Below are 13010 nucleotides of genomic sequence, written 5' to 3' on the forward strand. Positions count from 1 at the left end.
TCGTTTGGCGACATCGCCAAACGAGCGGATCTATCCGTGTATGGCCACCTTTAGGGATCAGGGAGTAAAATGTGGATTTAGTTTCCCTTTTGCCCTGTTCAGAGAATAAATGAACAGAAACCATGGATATTTCCTAATTAAAATAGGCAAACATTATGTTCAGCAAAAGCCGTTTTCAATACACCAAAGCAGAAAAAGGGAGCATACTGTCCGTTTCAGAGTTAAATTGCCTGTTCCAGTGTGGCAGCTGAGAGAGACAGTTCTTTAGTATAAGGCACCATTTTATATAGAGATGTGCCAGATTTGTACCTTGCTTTGGAATCCCAGTCACTGTTAACACATAGCAGTGTTTAAAAAATATGACTAAACACCAACATAACATTCTAGAATGAAATGGCATTCTTGTGGAAGGTGCCACTCCATTGATTCAGAAAGTAGCTGCACTCGTATGCTGGTCAATGGTGGTGCACAGTCAAAGTATAGTATCCACAGTTCAAAATGGACCAGCACTCCAACAGTTTTGTCAAACAGTTTTATTCACACATCACTCGTGTTTTCCAACGTTTTGGCCCTTGTTGGGGACTATGATAACATATTATTGAGAAGGAAAGCTTTCTGGATCCACCAGCTGGATTGTGTGGCGCCTAAAGGATTAAATGGGCGACAGGCTCTAGGGTGCTTTTTGGTTTAAACTTACTTTTTCTCCTTTTTTATTATTTAGCAGCACTTTGACAATGCAGAAAATTGGTTATAGTGTAATATGGTTAATGTATGATTAAGATAATTGATCTTTTCCCTAAACATTTGGAACACAAGTTACAAAATGGTGAGAGAAGATTTGTTTTGATTTACAGGTGCTGCTACTGTGTATCTGCTGATTCTGGAAACATTATAAGCAACAGTGTAACCTTTTTAACTATCACTCAAATGGAATAACTACACAGATTCATTTTCACTACTTTGGTGACACCCAGTGGCACAAATTGAAAAGGTACTTTTTGTAATTTTGTAATTAACTGCACCAATTGCTTAATGCACATTGTAATGAAGTCATTTTGGCGCACTTTTGGAGGGAATTGTGGGTATTTAAGTTGTTGATCTATCACTAGCACTTTATCCTTGATAAAGGCCCCAATGTGGGTCAAAACGTTGGATGCACAGTGATTATGCAATAAATATTTATTGATTGATGAAAATGGTGTGCTGGTCCATCCTGAATATGTGTGTATGTGTGTGTGTGTGTGTGTGTGTGTGTGTGTGTGTGTGTGTGTGTGTGTGTGTGTGTGTGTGTGTGTGTGTGTGTGTGTGTGTGTGTGTGTGTGTGTGTGTGTGTGTGTGTGTGTGTGTGTGTGTGTGTGTGTGTGTGTGTGTGTGTGTGTGTGTGTGTGTGTGTGTGTGTGTGTGTGTGTGTGTGTGTGTGTGTGTGTGTGTACACAAATTATCTACCTGGAGCACTCCTTATATATGTCCAGTGCCTAGGTGCAGGTTATAAAGTAAATACAAAAATAATAAATGAACCGCACACCAGGTCTTTTAAAAAGTGAAAAAATAAAACAGTATTTATTTCAACATTTCGGCTTCTAATTCAAGCCATCCTCACCTTCCTGAGGACGGCTTGAGTTAGGAGCCAAAACGTTGAAATAAATACCATTTGATTTTTTCACTTTCTAAAAGACCTGGTGTGCGGTTCATTTATTATTTTTATATTTATATACATATATTGTACATCACCAGCAGTTGGGTCTAAAGATCACATACCTGCTCCTGCATTGTGGAGACAAAAAAATAAACTGTAGCTTTTTGAGAAAGATAGTGTCTAGCTCATAGATTTTCTTACAACTTGGCTAATTTGGTCGTCTCTGCTATGAGAAGTGCATTTCCAAATGAACACAAAACAGTGGCATTAGAAACGGACTTGATGCCAATGTTGTAGACAGTAAAAAGATCAGGGTAGGGGTAGAAAAATAAATGTCATTTTGTAAGTGCCCTGTATTACCCAATCACCACAATTCACAGTATTTAAACTGGAACATGACAACAATATAGAAGGAATAATTGTGAATTTTGGCACTGTAACTATGGTTGTTAATAGTTGCGGGTACTTACCCCCCTCCCGTCTTCTTTTTTTCTGTATCCTTCCCCAAACAAATTTCCCATTAATAAAAATGATATGGGAAAAAACCCAATATAGATGGAGCTTCCCACTGCACAGACAAGAAACATTGGACACTAGCAAAATTTGTTTTTTTTAAGCATTGAGGGTGCTGGTCCACATAACTCAGTTTAAATAGTTTTGGAAAGAATGCAGGCAGCTGAATTTGGAACTCTAGTTCTAACATCTATTGAAACACACTTAAAGGGATCCTGTCATTTTTTTCAAAACGCATCAGTTAATAGTGCTACTATTAACAATTCTGCACTGAAATCCATTTCTCAAAAGAGCAGATTTTTTTTATATTCAATTTTGAAATCTGACATGGGGCTAGACATTTTTTCAATTTCCCAGCTGCCCCTGGTCATGTGACTTGTGCCTTCACTTTAGGAGAGAAATGCTTTCTGGCAGGCTGCTGTTTTTCCTTCTCAGTGTAACTGAATGTGTCATGTGGGACATGGGTTTTTACTATTTAGTGTTGTTCTTAGATCTACCAGGCAGCTGCTATCTGGTTACCTTCCCATTGTTCTTTTGTTTGGCTTCTGGGGGGGGGAAGGGAGGGGGGTGATATCACTCTAACTTGCAGTACAGCAGTAAGGAGTGATTGAAGTTTATCAGAGCACAAGTCACATGACTTGGGGCAGCTGGGAAATTGACAATATGTCTAGCCCCATGTCAGATTTCAAAATTGAATATAAAAAAAAAAATCCGTTTGCTCTTTTGAGAAATGGATTTCAGTGCAGAATTCTGCTGAAGCAGCACTATTAACTGATTCATCTTGAAAAAAATGTTTTTTCCCATGACAGTATCCCTTTAAGTCCTAAAAATACTCAATAGTGTTCTATTGCCATTAACTTGGGTTTCTGAGCTATAATTTAATAATAATTACAGTATAAGACAATGTTATAAGCTGGTTATACTTGGGCTGATATCAGCTGCCAACCTGGTCAGTGCTTATTGTAAAGCTCCAGAACAACAGAATGCTGAACCAATGCACAGCCAGATTTATATTTGGCAGGTGTAAAACTCCTGCCATGCAATGACTGCTCCAGGGCGTTGAGGCAAATCCTTTCCTGAAGGGACAGCCACTATTGTGATCCAATTGCTAGCCTGTGGGACAAATTAATTCATAAGCCAAGCAAATGAAGCATTAATGAAGTATTCTTTATATCAACAATACACAGTGTGGAATATTATTGTCCATTTTCAGAGCATTTTGGATGAGAGAACCCTTCCAACAAATGACCCAGTTTACAAATCTTAGATTGCATTATGTTTGACCCAAAGCTCATCCAAGTTTATCGGCAAATGGAAATGACAATCGCAACTACTATGCAATGGATATGTATTTGCTATTTAACAGCCAGAAGTAATCTTAAGCACGGGGCAACAACCTGCCCATGGTCTATAAGAGTGGACTGTGTGAGGGGCAAACTCTTGTCATGCATGAAAGTCTATGGAACTGGCTCAGAAACTCCAAGGAGTTAGTGACTTTCTGTAGACTCAATACATTTATATATTAGTCACATTGGTGGACAAGTGGGGCCCAGGAGGTATAGGGGCCCCCATGAGGCCCTAATTAATTATGAATTATGCCTTCTGGATATGTTGGGGACCCTAAAATTAATTTGCTGTGGGGTAACATCCAGTTATGTCACTGACTGCAAGCATGTTCAGTCTCATGTAACAAACACACAAATATTTTAGAGAATCTTTTCTTCTCTGTAGCCATTGTTTTTTAGCTAGAACCCTAAGATTTCATATATTTTGGTAATTTGCTGCACCATATATCATGTATTTGCTAATTAATCTAGCACAGCCTCTTCCCAGTATATACTCTGTCGTGATCTTGCAGTCAGTTTAGGAGACATACCATCTTAATTTGCCTTTCTGCTCAAGTCTGACTCTGAAACTCCTACAGTTTATAAATAGCTGAAACTTATCATTTCACTCTTGACTGTTCTACAATTCTCATGGAGAAAACATGGACAAGAAGTATCTTGAATAATGCATCTGGAAAGATATTTCCTTGCAATGACTGTTATTAATGAGACATTAGAACTAGGACTGCGGGTGCATGTGGCTGGGGTGGAGCAGAGGCAAAATAATGTCAGAGAGGCATTTAAATGCAAAGCAATGAGAAGGGTAGAGTAGTGTGGTTAAGACATACAGAAGTTATTTTAGGAGAAACGCCAGTCTTGATGGCAAGCAATGTTTATAGGCACCATTTCGTATTACAGGGCAGTAATGCCTATTCATTTACATTTTGACTTAATGCTTTATTTTAATGTAGTGCTAAATGTACCAATGGGTCCAGAGAATTATGTCAGGTAGTGTAAGAGTGAAGCAGATGACAAAATACTGGAACAAAAATATTTAAACAAATAATGTGAATTTGAAATGGGCACTTAATATAGTACATTAAAGGCTGGTTAGCAACAATGGCAATATTCCATAGACTTAAAAAATATTAGCTTTCTATGATTTATGTACCATTTTTATTCCTAATGTGGGGATTTAAGCTACACTACATACTGAAACCATATCAGCAGAGCAGAAAGAATACAACCCTAACAGAAATGAGTATTTTAGGCAGAATAAGTTCACATCTACCTAGTGCTAAGGTTTGTGGGAATATATAGTGTGCTAGTACAGTCAGACCACTCATACAAAGGCAAAAGCAAAATTCTACACTTACACTGAATCGTCACAATGGAATGAATCATTTCATTTTGTACACCATTTCTTCACAATAATAGCACATTATTTGCAGCAGTAAGATAACGAACTGGCAAATCAAACACCCCTACAAAGGATATACAAAAAGGCACTAGATCCATGTTGGGGGAGCAACACAAATGGTTCCTACAATAAAGACCATACAGTTTACATCCAGTTAAAGTCCAGTTTTGAACAGTTACAGCTCACATTTGTTTGCAGCCTTGTGACACATTATACCGAAGTTTCCTTTGAATCGGCCACCAATGGCTCAAAGCTAGTGAGCTCCTCGTGTGTGAGCCCTAGAGAAAAAGAAAATACACACTCAAAAGTCACATTAATTAATGACCAGTCTGTCACATAGTTTTTGATGGGATGCTAGATCTGTAGTGCAGGCTTTGGAAGATAGCAACACACTCTGATAGCACTCTGCAAAGCTCAAGTAAAAATGGTGCTAAGGACAATACAGTACTACTGAAAAAAGGAGAGAAAAAAGGTTCCCCGACAGACCCTGAAAATGTGACTATAAGGTTCTCATTGAATTATCTCTAGCTGCATTGGAAAATCTGTAACTGAATGAAGGGATTGTATCTGGCCCATTTAGGGCCTGGGGTTTTCTGTATAAGGGGTTTTCTTTTCGTTTGGATCACCATACCATAAGTCTTAAAAATAAACATTTAAGTAGGGTTGCCACCTGGCTGGTATTTCACCGGTCTAGCCCCCCTTAAATTCCCACCCTTTCCTGTGCATCCAGAATTTTTCTTAAAGGATCTCCCATAATTTTCAGCTTTCCAAATAAAAAAAATCTTAATCTGCAAAAATCTTAATCATTTAAAAAAAAAAAAAAAAAAAAAAATTCCCCTACAGGGTTTAATTTACTCCAGTGCTCTTTTGGATCCATTGGGTCAAAAACTACCAAATCTGCTCCAAATTCAGTCAACTAAGGTGAAAAATCAGGAAAACTAAGGGGGGGGGAGGTTATCGTAATACAAGTCAATAGGAATTTCTGCAATTTTTCACTTAGGGGAAAAATGCTAGAAAACAATAAAAAAAAAATATGCGTTTCCTGGCACCTCGTTTCAATGTTAATGAAATGTGAAAGGAATATCATTTTTATCCTAATTCATATGGTATGTTTTATGGTCTACATTTTTAGGACCAGATGATAAAGATGTTATAATGCTGTTGTCTCCTTTAGTGATAGGCAATGAATTTCTTCCTGTATCTGTATACTTACGTTTCCATTCCTCCAGGGGAAGATTTACATTGTCAAATGAATCATCATAGGGTTCTGCTTCAGTCTCGTCATCAATATCATGGAACTGCTCAAAGTAAGCATGTGCTAAAGCCTCTGTGGCAGTTATCCTCTTCTCTGCATCCAGCACCAACATCTTCTCAAGGATATTTACAGCTGAGCAGTGGGGGGGAAAAAAAAGAGAAATTGCAAATGAACAGACTGCTGTATTTTCATTTAACAATTGGAGATGTCTGACCAGGTGGCCAGGATACAGGCTATCACACAGAAGATATTGTTACTCAACTGGAATACTTCCAAATTTAGTTTCAAAGTAAACTTGAAATCGGAAAACATATTTAAAAAAAATAAATAAATCTTAAAATGTCAAAATAGATTCAGAAACAGTCAATATTTCTAATCTATTACACAGAGTGAAATGTCAGCAATATTGACAACTACTACTAAATACATTTTATAAATCCTTTAGGAGACATAAGCCAAGAGAATGAATTGAAATAAATGTACTTGGAATAAAGATACAATCTATACAGGTTGGAAAAGCCATCTTCCACAGACTACATGTTATCCAAATAATCCAAATTTTTTAAATAATTTCCCTTTTCTCTGTAATAATAAAACAGTACCATGTACTTCATCCAAATTAGGGATGCACAAATCCACTATTTTGGATTGGCCGAACCCCCGAATCCTTTGCGAAAGATTCGGCCAAATACCAGACTAAATCCGAATCCTAAATTGCATATGCAAAAAAGGGGTGGGAAAAAAATTTTTTACTTACTGGTTTTGTGACAAAAAGCACGTGATTTCCCTCCCCATCCCTAATATGCATATGCAAATTAGGATTCAGATTTGGTTCAGCCAGGCAGAAGGATTCGGCTGAATCCTGCTGCGAAAGGCCGAATCCCGTACCAAATCCTGGATTCGGTGCATCCCTAATCCAAACTAAGATATAATTAATCCTTATTGGAAGCCAAACCAGCATGTTGGTTTTATTTAATGTTTTCATGATTTACTACTAGACCTAAGGTACGAAGATCCAAATTACAGAAAGATCCGTGATCTTGAAAACCCCAGGACCTGAACATTATGGATAACAGGTCCCATACCTGTGCTGAAAAAGAGCTCATTCTAAACATGTAATTCATTCTGAAAATTTATATCTCCTTTCCGGACCACACACAAAAAAACGGCATGCAAAATTGTGGATAACAAACAGGATATACAGGGGATTACCAAGAGGGTTTGCATATCTTAGCAATGATCCAAAGTCTTTCTTCTGCACTTTAGGGAGACTCTTGATATAGTTTTTAGCCTGGAATACAATATACATATTTTTATTATATTCTCAGTAAACTTGTCTGCACACATCAGCACAAGAATACCAAAGCTATAAGGCAGTTTGGAGTTTGCTTTGCACTTGAAAGGGCAGATGGGACCTGGATGTCAAACAATTTCAAAATGGTCTGCATCTCCTAACGTCCTGTCCTAAATGTTTGTTGGGTAAAGATAAAGGGAGCCAAGCAATTTTTAACCATTAATAAATAACTTCATTTGTTCTACATAGGGACTGTTAAAATATGCAAGAAAAGGTAAAACAATAAACACAAAGTAATAATGTGATGAGCAGACCTAACATTAACACCGCTGCATGTACTATGTTGTTGACTGGGAGTTAGTAAATAGCAGCTGTAGGTTGTGACTGAGGAGCTGCTAAATGGAAGAAATAAATCATGGCATACGCACATCAGTACTCTGGAGCTTCTGGACAAAATCCTGAGTTGGTGTCCCAGTAATTTTCATGATTTCTGTTAGCTGATTCAGATCTATATCCTTGATTAAAGCAATAACATTATGGAATGACACCTGTTTTCATAAATGACTGCAGATAAGTACCTCTCATTTACCAAATAATCTGCTTTCAGTAGAGAAACTCAATATATTAGATTACAGTCTGCTCTAAGCAGAGTAAGAGGAACATGGTGCCAATTTGACCCAGTACAGAAAGATCCCCATGCTAAGATAAACAATTCCTGCTCTGTAAATATCCTATTGTTTATGCCAGCTTGTGTAGATCTTTTTCCTCAGGTCCAGCACATTCTTCTAGCTATATTTTTCTGCACCACTCTGTTCACAATGACCATGGCAGAAAAAGCCTGGCATAACAACCAAAACAGTTGACTTTGGCTGCAGGGATTGAAGGGCAATCTTATCCACTATGGCCCAGATCTTCTGCCCAGTACTGTTTGTAAAGCTGAAAAGCAATGCTGGGCAGGAGATTCCAGCCTCCACATTTAATATATGGAAGATGTTTGGACATGGGATGATTTTTTGGACAGACATAATATCAAAGGCTATTGTGATACTAAGCTCTATAGTTAGTATAGGTATGGGTATATATCATTTGTGTAAAAGTAGGGAGGGGTGTGTGTATGGATGCTGGGTTTTTATTTGGAGGGGTTGGACTTGATGGACTGTCTTTTTTCAACCTGATTTAACTATGTAACTAACTATGTAACTAACTATGTAACTAACTATGTAACTAACTATGTAACTAACTATGTAACTAACTATGTAACTAACTATGTAACTAACTATGTAACTAACTATGTAACTAACTATGTAAATATCTAATTACAAGGAAAACCTGAAACAAGGAACAAGTACTCAGAGCAAAAGGATACGGTCATTTCCCTTGAACAGTGGCCTCCCGGTGTACATCTCTGCCATGATACAGCCAACTGACCAGATATCCACTAGGTATAAAAGAAAATATACTATTAGAAGATATACTTGGCTTAAACAGTGCAACCATTACAATTATCAGATTCTTCTAGCAAAAAGAAATTCAAATATATGAAAACAAGACTGATCCTGTGTTGTGAGTCAAACCTACATTTGGAAGGATTAATCTGGAAGAAAATACAAGTTCATATACAGGTATGGGATCCGTTATCTGGAAACTCGTTATCCAGAAAGCTCCGAATTATGGAAAGGCCATCTCCCACTCCATAGATTCCATTTTATCCAAATAATCCACATTTTTAAAAATTATTTCCCTTTTCTCTGCAATAATAAAACGATATCTTGTACATGATCCAAACAAAGGTATAATTAATCCTTATTGGAAGCAAAACCAGCCTATTGGGATTATTTAAGGTTTACATGATTTTTTAGTAGATTTAGGGGCACATTTACTAAGCTCGAGTGAAGGATTCAAATGAAAAAAACTTCGAATTTCAAAGTTTTTTTTGGCTACTTCGACGATCTAATTGGCTACTTTGACTATGACTTCGAAACAAATGATTCAAACTAAAATTCGTTCGACCATTCGATAGTCGAACTACTGTCTCTTTAAAAAAAACTTCGACTACCTACTTCGCCACCTAAAACCTACCGAGCACCAATGTTAGCCTATGGGGAAGGTCCCCATAAGCTTTCTAAGCTTTTTTTGATCGAAGGAAAATCCTTCGATCGATGGATTAAAATCCTTTGATTCGTTCGATTCGAAGGATTTAGTTGTTCGATCGAAAGATTTTTCCTTTGATCAAAGCATTTGTGGTAAATCCTTCGACTTCGATATTCAAAGTCGAAGGATTTTACTTCGAGGGTCGAATATCGAGGGTTAATTAACCCTTGATATTTGACCAATAGTAAATGGGCCTCTTAAGGTATGAAGATCCAAATTACGGAAAGATCCATTATCCGGAAAACACCCTCAAGATATTTATTATTTGTATTTTCCTGAAATTTAAAGAAAGCAAAACATAATTGAAAAATGGAGCAAAAGCCTTCAGTTTCACATCTTGTCTTTCTTTGTAGATGATAAAAGCTATTTGATAACATTTCAATAAGCACTCATTGTGGGAGTGAAATTACTAGCGTTTGCATGCCTATACTTCAGCAATATACTTTTTATTGTGTAGCATGGAAGTAATGCGCCTACAGAAGTGATGTAAATGCAGGTAACAGAATGTCTATGAAAAGCTTCCTAGAGATTAATGAGAAACTTGCTGTAGAAAGGCCGGCTCCTCACTGAGATGTGCATTTATCTAGCAATGCTCACATCTTAGCTAAACATTACATGCACAAAAGGACTGCCACTTGCTTCTACTTTTCCCCCAGTATTTCATCATAGATCATTTATGTGGAAATAGATGCACAAAGGGACTGCCACCTGCCTTTGTGCTTAAATAAATGCTAAACAAAAAAAATTTATATTAAAGATTACTTTCGTGAAAGTACAGTAATCTGGCACATATTTTTAACATTTTACGGATGATAAAAGGTTTGTTTAAATAATGGAAAATACATACTGTAGCTCTTTTAGAAGCCAAGGCCAATGAAGTTACAAAGTTAAAGGAACAGTAACACCAAAAAATTTAACTGTTTTAAAGTAATGAAAATATCATGTAGTGTTGCCCTGCACTGGTAAAACTGATCAGTTTGCTTCAGAAACACTACTATAGTTCATATAAACAAGCTGCTGTGGAGCAATGGTGGAAATTTAAAAAAACGGCTATATGGCACAGGTTAACTAATGGATAACCGATAACACCATTAGACAGACAGAGCTTATTTGCTATCTGCTGTGTAACCTGAGCCTTTTCTCCTTTGAATGGCTGCCCCCATTGCTACACAGCAGCTTATTTATATAAACAATAGTAGTGTTTCTTAAGCAAACACAACAGTTTTACCAGTGCAGGGCAACACTGCATTATATTTTCATTACTTTAAAACACTTATTTTTTTACGTTACTGTTCCTTTAAGTAGTAGTGTACCCATTGAGTTAGGTTAGCTTAAAGGGGAACTAAAGTCTAAAATAGAATAATGCTAGAAATGCTGTATTTTGTATACTAAACATAAACTTGAACAAACTGCACCAGCAGCCCAATTAAACACATGATTTATGTTTTCTAAGTTGGCAGCAGGGGGTAACCAACTTGTAACTATGTTATACATCTCTGCAAGACCAAGACCATGCACATGCTCAGTGTGGTCTGGGCTTCAGTTGGGAGGTTAAGCTTAGGGATTGTCATAAATTATCACAACAGCACAAGACAAATAATATCTGCCATTGAAGCCAATACAGCAAGACTGATTAATAATCAGAATATGCAGACTGCACTGGGTCTGCGGACACAAATCTCTACACAGTCCCCGGCTGCTCTACAGGGAAACAAACAAAGCTGTTCTGGGAAGTAAGATGGGGGCCTCCCCCCTGCCATTTGAAAGTATGATTGTTTCCCTGCAGAACAGTTAGGGGCCATCTGAAGTTTCCTATCTACGGCTGTTAGAGCAAGTAAAACGAAAGGGGAATTTCACTGCATACAGTTAGGTTTCTTATAAAAATGGTACACATTTTTTCATTAAAGTAAAAATGGGATTATTTGCCTTTACATCCCCTTTAATCCCTTGGTTAGAATTTAAAGAAAAATTCAAACTATATCAGCCTGATAGATATTTTTTATCAAGTGTGTCAATGTGGTCTTTCTCTGATTCATGATAAGAATAACCTTAAAGGCATACGGTCATGGGGAAAAAAATTTTTTTTTCAAAATGAATTCGTTAATAGTGTTGCTCTAGCAGAATTCTGTGCTGAAATCCATTTCTCAAAAGAGCAAACAGATTTTTTTTTTATATTCAATTTTAAAATCTGACATGGGGCTAGACATTTTGTCAATTTCCCAGCTGCCCCAGGCCATGTGACTTGTGCATGTACTTTAGGAGAGAAATGCTTTCTGGCAGGCTGCTGTTTTTCATTCTCAATGTAACTGAATGTGTCTCAGTGAGACATGGGTTTTTACTATTGAGTGTTGTTCTTAGATCAACCAGGCAGCTGTTATCTTGTGTAAGGGAGCTGTTATCTGGTTACCTTCCCATTGTTCTTTTGTTTGACTGCTGTGGGGAAAAAGGGAGGGGGTGATATTCCAACTTGCAGTACAGCAGTAAAGAGTGATTGAAGTTTATCAGAGCACACATGACTTGGGGCAGCTGGGAAATTGACAAATTTGAATATAAAAAAAAAAATCTGTTTGCTCTTTTGAGAAATGGATTTCAGTGCAGAATTCTGCTGGAGCAGCACTATTAACTGATTCATTTTGGAAAAAATTTTTTTTCCCATGACAGTTTCCCTTTAACCTCTCTGACCATTGGTTAACTGAAGCGTTGGTGGAGTTTATGGGATCCCCCTCTATATTAACAATTGACTCTCTTTGAAAAAAAAACTCTAGAATGTTTATGAGTCTGACTCACATCCATTACTAAAAGTTTCCTCCAAATGGAGGATTATAATAAAGGGAATATAATAACGGATTATAATAACCTGATTTTAGCAGAAAGTTGGAGGATTCAACAGTTCAAACTAGTCCATCTTGGCTATGGGAAACTCTTTATAAAAGAAAATTATACCAGACCTTAGTCTTATTACTCCAAGTGTGATGAGAATGATGTAAGCTTGTTTCATTATATATTGTCTTGCCCTATGGTTAGTCTTTTTGGAGAGAATTCAACCAATATTTAAAACTAGATTAAAAGTAAATATAAATTGATCTTTTAGTTTTGTTCTATTGCACTTATATAGTGCTATACTATTTTAAAAACCTGAACTAAAATCCATCTCCCAAGAAAAAAAACTGATTACTTTGTTAATGGCCACTTCGATAAAAGCACTATTTAATTATTGGCTAAAAAAGAAATCTCCTTAAATAACAGATATCACATCATACCTAAACCAACTAAGTTGGCAAGAAGGTCTGAAAGTGAAATCAGAGGAAAACAGATTGAGAGAGTCTTTCAAGCTTACATGGTCCCTCAATTTCAAGGTTTGTGATTCTACAAACAGAGATCAAATATTCAGGTTTCTTTGTATGTAGTATTTATGC

At 36.9% G+C, this 13010-nt stretch overlaps 1 protein-coding gene across 1 annotated transcript in view; it reads right to left on the bottom strand.

The window, feature by feature from the left end:
- Window positions 1-4350: 4350 nt before the first annotated feature.
- mapk12.S (mitogen-activated protein kinase 12 S homeolog) overlaps window positions 4351-13010 on the bottom strand; it is a 42574-nt gene continuing 33914 nt past the window's right edge. The window contains 5 exon segments of the mRNA NM_001089127.1: window positions 4351-5172; window positions 6108-6281; window positions 7362-7440; window positions 7872-7951; window positions 8810-8881. Coding sequence (NP_001082596.1) covers window positions 5105-5172; window positions 6108-6281; window positions 7362-7440; window positions 7872-7951; window positions 8810-8881 — 473 coding nt within the window. The 3' untranslated portion in view covers window positions 4351-5104.

This window comes from Xenopus laevis, chromosome 3S, assembly GCF_017654675.1.
Source record: "Xenopus laevis strain J_2021 chromosome 3S, Xenopus_laevis_v10.1, whole genome shotgun sequence".
NCBI lineage: Eukaryota > Metazoa > Chordata > Amphibia > Anura > Pipidae > Xenopus > Xenopus laevis.